Source organism: Nomascus leucogenys, chromosome 8 (genome assembly GCF_006542625.1).
Source record: "Nomascus leucogenys isolate Asia chromosome 8, Asia_NLE_v1, whole genome shotgun sequence".
In the NCBI taxonomy this organism is placed as follows: Eukaryota; Metazoa; Chordata; class Mammalia; order Primates; family Hylobatidae; genus Nomascus; species Nomascus leucogenys.
The window spans coordinates 88,312,145-88,324,807 of NC_044388.1; the positions used below are offsets into that span (position 1 = coordinate 88,312,145).

Sequence of the window (12,663 nt, forward strand, 5' to 3'; positions counted from 1 at the left end):
AAACACCTCCCTGCATACCACAATGACACAGTATTTTTAAAAGGTGCTTAAATTTACTTGAAGAATAAAAACACATGGAGAAAAGGAGAAAATGTGGATATAATTTTTATTTCCTAATTTTTAAAAGACAATGGGGGAAGAAATATGAAAGCAACATTAAAGACTATGGCATGGGATGTTTACACCCAAGCAAGGGTAGTCAAGACAAGCTTCTAAATATTCTCCACTAAAAGAAACCAAGGCACTCTAAAAGAATAGCTGATTCCAGAACAGGGGCCCAGAAATCACAAGAAGACTATAAAATATTTTTGTTTTGGGGCAGGGGGAGGGAGCGTTGGTCAGAATGCAAGGAAATGTTCAAAGAATGATAGGGATACTCCAAAAGGACATAGAAACCAGCTTGAAGGGGCCTGCACTGGCCAAATCTAGGACAATCTGTGTATCAAAATAATAACAACTGTTAAAAACAGAAAATCCATCAAATAACATAGGAAACCTTTAGTCCATACTGATATAAATAAACAGCTGATAAGGAACAGTATATTGACATAGTCTTAAAGTACCTGCCCACAAAATACTACTCTTCCCCCTTGTAAGTAACAACTTTACAGTGGAGAAGGCTGGCAAACACCACTCTAATCAAGTGATCAAAGAGCCCATCATTACTAACACAACAAATGGAAATTTTATAATGCAATGAAAAGAGCATTACTTCTGTGATGTTCTGTCAAAGACAGATACTCTGAATTGAATCACAAGGAAACATCAGACAAACTCAAACTGAGGGACATTCTTGAAAATAAATTGCCTATAATTTTCAACGTGTCAAGGTTATGAAAGGCCCTAAAGGAGACTAAAAAGACATTACAATTAAATGGAAATGTGATTCTAACTAAATCCTTTTGCTATAAACAAACATTATTGGGTCAATTGGCAAAACATAAATGGGGTATGAGGAATGGAGGGAACTTATGTATCAATGTTAACTTCCTGATGTTGACTGCTGTATTCTGGTTGATAGAAGAATGTCCTTGTTTGTAGGAAATGCAGACTAAAAATATTGGACAGGAAAGAAGGACCAGAGTGGCAACTTATTCTCAAAAGGCTCAACAATCAAAAGTCCTTTGTACTATAATGGAACCTTTTTTCTAAGTTTGTGATTGTCTCAAAATTTTAAGCAACTATTATTACTTTGGGGCCACAGAGCAAGATGCTGTCTCAAACAAAAAAAAGTGTGTCTGATGCTAAAAATTATGAAGGAGCAGAATTCCTATTATGGGAAATAATTTTAAAATGTTTGGGTAACAAACTCTCTGGGATAGTTAAATTAATAAAGGAAATAATAGCAGTAGTATGATCAGGAAAACAAATTTAATGTGGGATAAGGAGAAATGTATACTTCATGTAAAATATAAAAATGCCTGGAAAATGTAAAGAAGATATTTCTCAGATTGAGAATATGAAAATTAACATACAATAAAAATGCACAGATCTTAAGTGTTAAGTCTGATTGTTTTTTAGAGAAAATCCTTCTATGGTCATCTCATGGCAGATTTATAAACTTTCATCCACAAGGTCAAGAAAAGCTGCATACAATAATGACTCCTATTAACACAACCATTTCTCAAACGCTGTTATCTCAGAATATGACCTAAATTTTACAGTTGTGATTTTAGTTTAAATCAAGGAAACAAAACACTTAACATTCACCTGACCTGCTGGCAAGTACAATCATAAACTGGAAAAGTAAAGTGCATATTTTGGGATAGCTTGCTATTCAGAGAACAAAAAGGAATGAAACACTCATCTATCAGCTTTCTGGGAATGTCAGAATAAAAAGATACGATAGTACTTTAAAAATATCAAACAGGTATCTGCAAGTTGGACATTAGGTTTGATGTAGGACTTTGAATTTTAAAAAAATTATTGTATTTTATCAAACATCAATGCATAAAAGTTGTACAAAAGCAACAAGATGGAAAAAGTATTGGGAAGAAATGAAGGCTATCTCAGAATAAACTAGGTCATTTAGGCTGGCTTTGGTTGCCAAGCAACTGGGATTTCTCACTGTTTCTCTTTGGAATAATCCAATCTTTAAGATTTATTAAATTGTTTTTTCCCTTCAAGGTTTATAGTAACATATTCAGGAATCACACTAATGAGAAAACTGCAGGATTTACATGAAGGAAAATTAAAAACTCTACTGAAAGACATAAAAGAAAACAAACAAAATATAACTTCCTCCTTAAAAAAATCAGAGTAATATAATTAATGTGCATAATTAATTATCTCAAATTAACTTACAACATCAACCCAATTCCAAGTGTGTTTTTTGGGGGACAGGAGTTATCAAAATAATTCCAAAATTTATCTGAAGAAATAGGCAAGATATATTAATCAGTTAATTTCTGAAAAGAGAGTAAGAAATAAGGTCTCGCTCTGCAATATATTAAGTCTTAGGAGCCGGGCGCAGTGGCTCACACCCGTAATCCCAGCACTTTGGGAGACAGAGGCTGGTGGATCACCTGACGTCAGGAGTTCCAGACCAGCCTGGCCACCATGGCAAAATCCTGTCTCTACTAAAAATACAAAAATTAGCTGGGCATGGTGGCGGGCACCTATAATCCCAGCTACTCATGAGGCTAAGCCAGGAGAATCGCTTGAACCCGGTGGGCGGGGGGTGGGGGTGGGAGCAGAGGTTGCGGTGAGCCAAGATGGCTACACTTCACTCCATCCTGGGCAAAGAGCAAAATTCTGTCTCCAAAAACAAACAAAAAACAACAACAACAAAAAATTAAGCCTTAAGGCACAGACACAGAAATGGAATCCAAGCTTTTGGAATTCAAAAGGTAGTAAAGGTTAAACATGGAATGCATAGCATGTGAGCAACACACACGTGGGTAGAACAAGACATGCAAGCAGAACGTATAAGCATGTTAGACAAGACTGTGCGTGAGTGTGTGTACATATGATCAGTAGGCATAGAGTGTGTACAGAAACTAATATATGACAAAGGACAAGTTTCACATTAGTAGATAATAAATGAGTTATTCAAAAATAATGCAGGAGAAACTGGTCTCTGGGAGTAAAAAAAAGACTGAATCCTTACCCTCATTCCTACATCCAAAAAATTCCTAATAGAAATAAGAACAACTACAACATAAAAGTATTAGAAGAAAACATATGTAGATTCTTTTTTTAATCTTGGTGTACTAGATCTTTCTGAGCATGGTACTGAAGTCAGAAAAGATTGTATTATGACATCCTAAGAGATTTGACCATATATTCATAGAGACTGAAGGTAGAATGGTAGTTGCCAGAGGTGGGAGGGAGGAAGGAATAGGGAGTTACTGTATAATGGATAGAGTGTTTCAGTTTGAGGTAATGGGAAATGGCATCTAGAGACTAAGTGTGGTGGTGACTATACAACAATGTAAATGTACTTAATGCCATTAAACTGTACATTTAAAAATGGCTGAAATGCTAAATTTTATGTCATGTATATTTTACTACAATAAAAAATGGAGAAAATGGCACTAACAGAAATCAGTATAAGTATTTTACAAATTATCAAACAAAAGTAAAACATAAGATATAATTACTCATCTATCTATCAACGAAGACTGGAATGCCATTTGCTCATCCATTATACTGGTGGCACTCTAAGCACATAATCTCTACAGAAAGCAATCATGCAACATATACCAAAATTTAAAATATGTACATGCTGTGTCCCAGCAATTTCATACATATACATTGGAATACACATTGTCTTGCATGGCAATATACATTGTATTGGATTGGAATATGCTGTATTGGAATATACACAGGAAACAACTTCAGTGTATATCAAAAAGAAATTGGACGAATTATAATTCTCCTATAAAAGGGAGTATTACAGTCATTAAAAGCTGATGAGGTAATGCTATATTTGTTATAATAAACCCATGTCCATAACATTACACAAAAAAAGATTTCAAAACATTTTGTGTAAAATTAGATATATAGACATCTGAATACACAACGAACATTACCACTAGTTATTAGTTATCTCTGGGTAACTGGATTGGTTTTAGTTCTTTTCTCTTTTACTTTTCTTGATTGAATGGTGTACCAAAAGCATGTATCCTATGTACAACTTGTAATGACAATTTTTCATTTTAAAAAGTCTATTCTGTTCATCCAATATTGTATTTATTGTAAGTTTATATAGTTTATTATATGCCATTAATATTGCCTAAAATAAGTTAAGGATTACATGCAGTAAATGTCGCTGTTTCAAACAATGTGGAAAACTAATCTCACCAGCTAACATTATACTGCCTTTCAACACAAAATCAGAGAGCTGGAGGAGTTCTTTGCCTAGAGCAAGAATACAGAGGCCAAACACGCCCTTAAAATCATAATTTAAAAAAAACCCACTTTCTTTTTTTTTTGAGACAGTGTCTCGCTCTGTCGCCCAGGCTGGAGTACAGTGGCACGGTCTCAGCTCACTGCAAGCCCCGCCTCCCAGGTTCACGCCATTCCCCTGCCTCAGCCTTCTGAGTAGCTGGGACTACAGACGCCCGTCACCACGCCCGGCTAATTTTTTTTGTATTTTTAGTACAGACGGTGTTTCACTGTGTTAGCCAGGATGGTCTTAATCTCCTGACCTCACGATCCACCCGCCTCAGCCTCCCAAACTGCGCCTGGCCAAAAACCACTTTCTTAAAATGTATTTACTTTGTGTATAAAGATTTTCTGTCTTTAAATAACTCCAAATTATTATACTATTTTTAACCACTTAAAAATCAACATGGAAAGACACAAAAGACTCAATGTGTGCTACATCAAAATAACAGAAAAATGGGTAAGAAATGTTGCTATGCTACATTTCACATTCATCTTGAGGAGTCAAAAATCATTTAATAAACAATTCTAAAAACTGTTTATTAAGGTGTTAAATTCTGTTACTTAATTCACTCAATTTCTCAATGCTTTTGTTAGAGTCTGAAAAAGATGATTGAAATGAATGATTAAGTAAGTTCCTTTCAGATCTGAGATTTTAAGATGTATATAACAATCAATATTTTTTCTCCTTTTTTACTGTGAAAACAGTTTCAAGAGAAAAAATTACTTCTAATATATTTCTAAATGGCACTGCTTTCTTATTCTTAAGAATTGGGGGAAGAATTTACATATACAATTATGACTAGTAAAGTATCCTAAAATGAATAAAAGCACATAATTTTTCTTCATCTGTAAAGTATGTAAGTTATCATACCATGTGTTCCCATACCTATTTTTTAAAACACCTTTAATACTTACAGCTTGATTAGGTAGATTGTCAGTCTTAAGTTCTCTGTGATTGGAATACTGAATATAAACAGGCTGGCTTCGAAGGTGAGGAGTAATAGGAGTGTAATAATTCACCATAGTAACAGCAGCTTCCTCAGAAGCCATTTCTAAGAAAGCCTGCAATAAACACAAGAAGGTAAAGTGAAAGCTCATCTTTTTGAAAGACAGTTAAGAGATATTTTGCCATTCTAGCTTGCTCTAAACCCATGCATTCTCAAGTAAAATGACATTACCCCCAAGGGGAGAAAAAAAAAAACAAAAAAACACCTTTGCTTCAAAATATCATGGATGTTAATTAGAAACATCTAAAAAGTTGGGTTCACTGAAGAACTTGAGAAGCCAGGCATGGTGGTTCACAACTGTAATTCCAGCTACTTTGGGAAGACAAGGTGGGAGGACTGCTTGAGCCCAGGAGTTCAACAGCAGCCTGTGCAACACAGCGAGAACCCATCTCTACAAAAAATTTTAAAAATCAGCTGGGCATGGTGGCACATGACTGTGGTCCCAGCTACTTGGGGTCGGGGGGGTGAGGGAGGGGCTGAGTAGGAGGACTGCTCAGGCCTATGAGGGTGCAGTGATCCATGTTTGCATGACTGCATTGCAGCGTAGGTAACAGGAGTGAGACACCGTCTCAAAAAAAAAAAGGATTTAACTGCCAGCTGATTAAGAGCTTTTATGCAGTTTTTGGTTTTCCTTTTATTTCTGTTTCTTTTAAAATCTAGAAATAATTAAAAAGATGAAAATAAATGTGTACATCACCATTGTAAACGGATGCTTTCAGCGGCTGTGATTTAAGTTTATCATTAAAAACAGTGAGGCTAAGGCTGGGCACAGTGGCTCAGGCCTGTAATCCCAGCACTTTGGGAGGCTGAGGCAGGTGGATCACCTGAGGTCAGGAGTTCAAGGCCAGCCTCGCCAACACAGTGAAACCCTGTCTCTACTAAAACTATAAAAATTAGTCGGGAATGATTGTCAGGTGCCTGTAATCCCAGCTACTCGGGAGGCTAAGGCAGGAGAATCACTTGAACCCAGGAGGCGGAGGTTACAGTGAGCTGAGATCGCGCCATTGCACTCCAGCCTGGGTGACTGAGCGAAACTGTGTCTCAAAAAAAAAAAAAAGACTGATGCTAAAAGGCTACAATACATAAACAGATACTAAATTTAATGGGGGCAATTAGGGGGTAAAAAGGCTAAAAACCGTCTTTAGGGGAGGAGAAAGAAAAAAACAGAGGAAAAAACATTGAGAAACACTGCTTTAATAACACCCAGAGTCTTAAACAGAGATGGGGCAAAATGGTTTGTTCTCCTTTTACTCTTTTTAAAAACAGCCGTTTACGAATAAAATTAATAGAGTATTCACTTTTTTTCAGTAAGAGTTTTATTACCTCATACATTACCAACATATATGATAGCAAGAAATGAGAACTAGCATGATATGGTAGAAAGGGAACTTGATTAAAATCTATGCCTGGCTATGACACCTTACTCATTAACACCTCTGAGCCTTAGTTTCCTCATCTAAAACATGAAGCACTGCCTAACAGGATCTTTAAGTCTCTTTGTAGCTCTAACATGAGATGATTTTTATTTGAGATCATTTTTAATTCCTGTTAGTTGGACTGTATGGGATTTTTCAGAATAAAACTATTAAACTCAGCCTCTGAAAAGCATCCTTGTAAAATGATGATCAATACTCTGGTTTTTCTTCAGATGGTATAAATCTTTCACCTTCTACTCATATGATGGTGCACACTTTAGATTTGCCTTTTTAAGTATTTCTAGGAAGAAACAAGAAAAAAACCAAGAACCACATAAAACCAGTTAATTAAGTGGCAATTTTCCAATTCCAAATCTTTTTTTTTTTTTTGAGACATAGTCTCACTCTGTCACCCAGGCTGGAGTGCAGTGGCGTCATCTCGGCTCACTATACCCTCCGCCTCCTGGGTTCAAATGATTCTCCTGCTTCAGCCTCACAAGTGGCTGGGATTACAAGCGCATGACACCACGCCCCCAGCTAATTTTTGGGTTTATAGTAGAGACAGGGAGTCGCCATGCAGGCTGGTCTCGAACTCCTGACCTCAAGCGATCCACCCCAGTCGGCCTCCCAGAATGCTGGGATTACAGGCGTCACCAAATCCTTCTCCGTACTCAATGTTTCAAATGCTTCTAATTAACACCCATGTTACATTTTGAAAAAAGGTTACATATAAATATGTAAAGGTATTTCCTGTATTTTACATGTTTATATACATACATGTGCACACACGTATCAACACGGTATTTACATCTTCATGTCACATTTACTTGTATGTATGGAATCACACTAAACTGGCCAGAAAAGAGTGCTGTTTGGGGAATATCAAGTTTTACTTTAAATAATTCTACGCTTTTGAATTTAATAAACATATGAAGCATTTTTAATTTTTTAAAGGTTTCCCAACATAAGAATCATGATTCTTAAGCATTCCTTAAAAAGGCATCTGAAATTCCAGTCTAAAATGATGGTAAACCACGTGTGCAGCATTGACAGACAGCATTATCTTAAGCCACCAAGAATTTTCCCCATGTCACACCCTCTCTCTATCCCTCAACCCTCAAAAAACATTGTGAAGAAAATTTTTCAGTGATCTCCTTACCATATTACCCACCACTACCACCAACTGCCCCCAACTCAGACTCACATGGCTTTAGTGTTCCCAGGGCTTAGGTTCCTTTTTTTGTATTTGTTTTTTGAGTAGGAGTCTTGCTCTGTAGCCCAGGCTGGAGTGCAGTGGTGCGATCTTGGCTCACTGCAACCTCCGCCTCCTGGGTTCAAGCAATCCTCGGCTCACTGCAACCTTAGCCTCCCGAGTAGCTGGGATTACAGGTGCACGCCACCACACCCGACTAATTTTTGTATTTTTAGTAGAGAAGGGTGACCATGTTGGCCAGGCTGGTCTTCAACTCCTGACCTCAAGTGATCCGCCCACCTTGGCCTCCCAAAGTGCTGGGATTACAGACATGAGCCACCGCGCTCAGCTTTAGGTTCCTTTTTAAGTACTGAGGCATTCATTAGAACACAGACATGCACATATATGTCGTATTTAATTCTGAGGCACAGTCTGAGTATCCCTTATCCAAAATGCTTAGGAACAGAAGTGTGTTAGATTTCAGATTTTGAAATATTTAATATTTGCCAAAGATACTTACTAGCTGAGCCTCCCCTAATTCAAAAATCTGGAATCCAAAATGCTCCACTGAGCATTTCCTTTGATTGTTATGGTGCTCAAAAAGTTTCAGATTTTAGAGCACCTCATTTTCAGATTAGGGATATTCAACCTTTATCATAAAATAAGGCCAGGCGTAATGGCTCACGCCTATGATCCCAATACTTTGGGAGGCCGTGACGGGCAGATCACTTGAGGTTAGGAGTTTGAGACCAGCCTAGCCAATGTGGTGTAACCCCTTCTCTACTAAAAACACACACAAAAAATTAGCCAGGTGTGGTGGCAGGTGCCTGTAATCCTAGGTTCTCAAGAGGCTGAGGCAGCAGAATCACTTGAACCTGGGAGGCAGAAGTTGCAGTGAGGTCAAGATCACACCAGTGAACTCCAGTGTACTCCAGCCTGGGCAACAGAGCGAGACTCCATCTCAAAATAAAAAAGAAAAAGAAAATAGTTTATCATCTTCAAATATAGAATACTTTTTAAAAATAAGGGACAAAGGATCAATTATTCAAATTATGGAAATCTGAGAACTTCCTACAGAGTCAATATTGATTTAAGTCATTCAAGTGACTTGCTATCTGTAGTCACTGTACTAATAGTAGATACCTGAAGAATGACTCAGGAAAAGCTGAGCTGGCAAAAGCCTCTTGACATTTACATTTTATAGTATATATAGTTTCCTCTTAACAGGAATAAGATACTTACAAAGCTCTAAGGTGGTAGATTTTGTCCCCCATCTCACTTTTTTTATTTCATTTTTTTTTTTTTTTTTGAGACAGAGTCTCACTACACTGGACTGCAGTGGCGTGATCTCAGCTCACTGCAATGTCCACTTCCTGGGCTCAAGCAATCCTCCCATCTCAGCCTCCCAAGTAGCTGGGACTACAGGTGGGTGCCACCACACTTGGCTAATTTTTTACAGTTTCTGTAGCAATGAGGTCTCACTATACTGCCCAGGCTGGTCTTGCACTCCTGAGCTCAAGTTATCCTCCTGCCTCAGCCTCCCAAAGTGGTGGGATTACAGGCATGAACCACTGTGCCCAGACTTTGTCGCCCTATTTTAATGATTAGTTATAAACTATAGACATTAACCGTTCTGAGTCCTCAAAATACTGGTAAGAACATCTCAAATTTAAAATGCAGGAACCACTCCTGATCCAAATCAACACAAATTTCTAGTTAGACAATCCAATTCTTTTTTTACTACAAAAGAACATATTTATTTATTCATCCACCCATCCATCTATCCATCCATCCATTTTTTTAACAGATAGGGGTCTTGATATGTTGCCTGGGCTGAAATGCAGTGGCTATTCACAGGCAAGATACCACTACTGATCAGCACAGGAGTTTTGACCTGCTCTGGTTCCAGTCTGGGCAGGTTCACCCCTCCTTATGCAGCCTGGACCATACTGATGCCAACTTAGTGTGGATACCAGATCGGCTTAGTACACTACAGCCCAGAATGCCCAGACTCAAGCAATCCTTGAGGCAAGTGCCACCATGCCCAGGCACAGGAGCATTTAATTAGCAAGCATGTATCAACCATTTCAACTTATGTATAAAATATTTACAATTTATAAAATACACATTTGTTAATAAAATTTACTGAACACAGGAAATGGCAAGTATCTCTAAATCAAACTATTTCTTTGTTTATAGTTAGCCTACTTGTCAAATGTTTCCACACAAACTCTAGAAAAGCCGTATTAACTGGACAGATGTTAAACATGATGTATAACTGTACCAACCAAATGTAACAACTGAACCAATGAAATGCTCCAAATGAACTACCAATGCTCTATGAAACAGTGATGTTAGTTAGCCATGTGACAGTGGATGAAACATCACAAATCAACCCACAATAAACAAATAAAACTCCCCAAATAAATAAAAATTGCACGATCTTAAAAGAGCAAAACTGACTTCAAGTCATTTATACTATTTAAAAGGTAAAAATGTCCATGATGTACTTTGAAACCATTATCCACTTGCGTCAGTAATATATTTTTTCTAATTTTTCTAAGACACGATAAAAATGATCAAGGTAGGAAAAACAGCTATGGCAACTAGCTTATTTCTAACTGTTTTTAAATCATCTTTCAACAAACAATTTGTAAACAGTAATATCCACTTACGGACATATTTCTGCAAACTCCTTTCTAAATGTTAAGAACATACTCAATTTCTAACAGCAGTCACATAAAGGAAAAGCTAAACAATATATTTGGAATATGATCCTTGTCACAGGATTTTCTTTAAGTATATAGAACCTAAAATTTCATGTGCTAAAATAATTTTTTCCACAGAGTCCAGTAATTACTTATATTTTATTTCAGTATCTAGTCAAAAAGTCCAATTTTCATAGTACAGAGTGGAGAGACAGCCAAAAGTCACTACCCAGAGGAAGGCTGGTAAAAATAATCCCCATTTGGCCCCCAACACTCCACCCTCCAAATGCCCTGAGAAAAGTTATCACTCAACGAGTGGATCTAGTGACTCAAATTAGAATCTCCTGCTCAAGTGTATTTACTAAAAAGATACTTTCTAAACAGGATTTGTGATCAAAACACAAGCAATTAACATAACACTTACGGTTAGCTTACCGATAAAAATAAACCCAGAATCAGTAGCAGAGACAAAGAAAATTATGATGTTGCCTGCTCAGCCTTTCACAGGCAATTAGCCATTAGACATGGCCATGTGGTCTCTGTTCAAATCATGCAAACCATACTATTCTCAGTAGTAGCAATTGTGTTAAAATAACGATCTAACTGGCAGGGATGCGCTGTCTCCAAAGGATTTAAGACAAATGTGGAAATACAACAAGGGCCAAATATTAAGGCATGTTACTTAACTTCTCCAGATCTTAGTAACCTCATGTGAATTAAAGAGGATATTAAATAAGTGATTTACTAAATATAGGGAACTCAGACATCATCATCCAACCTCTTTCATGCCCAATGCTTACTAATCTATTTATTTATAAATGTATTTACCATGTGTTTCTTAAACCTATTATTTATCAAAAGCAGATGAAACACAGTAATACATCACAATGTACTACAAAATACCTAGGGCCTAGATTTGTTGTCCTCTTCTTTACAGTAATAAACAATATAAAAAATTTTTAGAACAGCCAAAAACTTGCAAAGAACTAAAGAATTCATTCCAGTGGGGTCTGAGTTGGAACAAGAGGACATACAATTACTAAAATCAACATGACAAGTATTATATTTTTTGTCATGGTCACCACAGAAACAAGTTTCCTTATTCATCTTAAGAATAACCTGTTACCTTCTCAAATGAAGACTCTTTACAGTCTCTTCTGAATTATGAAAGAAGCCACATATTAATTCTATACCTAAAATAAACTGTTAGACTTTTTGAGAGGACATTATTTTGGACTAGCCTCCTGCACTACACCCCAGCAGACCAGTCCAAATTAAAATGGAGTCACTCATGCAAAGTAAAGCAGGTAAATCCCCAAACAAACCAGTTTTTCCTGAAAACAGGAGACTCGCAGCAACCAATCAGAAACAGCGTGGCCTATCTGAATCACACAATAAGTTCCTACTGCTTTGACCCTTACGAGAAAAGTAAAATGCAATAACCAGATGTTAACAAATTCACTTTTTAAACAATTGTCACTTCCTTGTTCCCACCTTATAAAAACCAACTCCACCAACTGTTCTGTTTTGCCCAGTGGAACATTCATTCTATTTTAAAGAATGAGGTGCTGCACGGTTCTAGAATCACAAATAGAAGCCAATCAAATCATGTTTAAATGTGTTGTGATTTTGTCTTTTGACAATACTATACTTCTTATTTTTTGGTGAGACAGAGATTTACTCTTGTTGCCCAGGCTGGAGTGCAATGGCACGATCTCAGCTCACTGCATTCTCTGCCTCCCAGGTTCAAGCGATTCTCCTGCCTCAGCCTCCCAAGTAGCTGGGACTACAGGCATGTGACACCACGCCCAGCTAATTTTGTATTTTTAGTAGAGATGGGGTTCCACCATGTTGCCCAGGCTGATCTCGAACTCCTGACCTCAGGTGATCCTCCCGCCTCGGCCTCCCAAAGTGCTGGGATTACAGGCGTGAGCCACTGCACACGGCCG

General features: G+C 37.4%; 1 protein-coding gene across 4 annotated transcripts in view; it reads right to left on the bottom strand.

Annotated features, from left to right (window-relative positions):
- PTBP3 (polypyrimidine tract binding protein 3) overlaps nucleotides 1-12,663 on the bottom strand; it is a 79,113-nt gene that overhangs the window by 44,113 nt on the left and 22,337 nt on the right. For all 4 annotated transcript variants that reach the window (XM_030817626.1, XM_030817625.1, XM_030817624.1 and 1 more), the window contains one exon: nucleotides 5,308-5,454. In XM_030817626.1, the coding sequence (XP_030673486.1) occupies nucleotides 5,308-5,454 (147 nt within the window). The remainder of the gene's footprint in view (nucleotides 1-5,307; nucleotides 5,455-12,663) is intronic.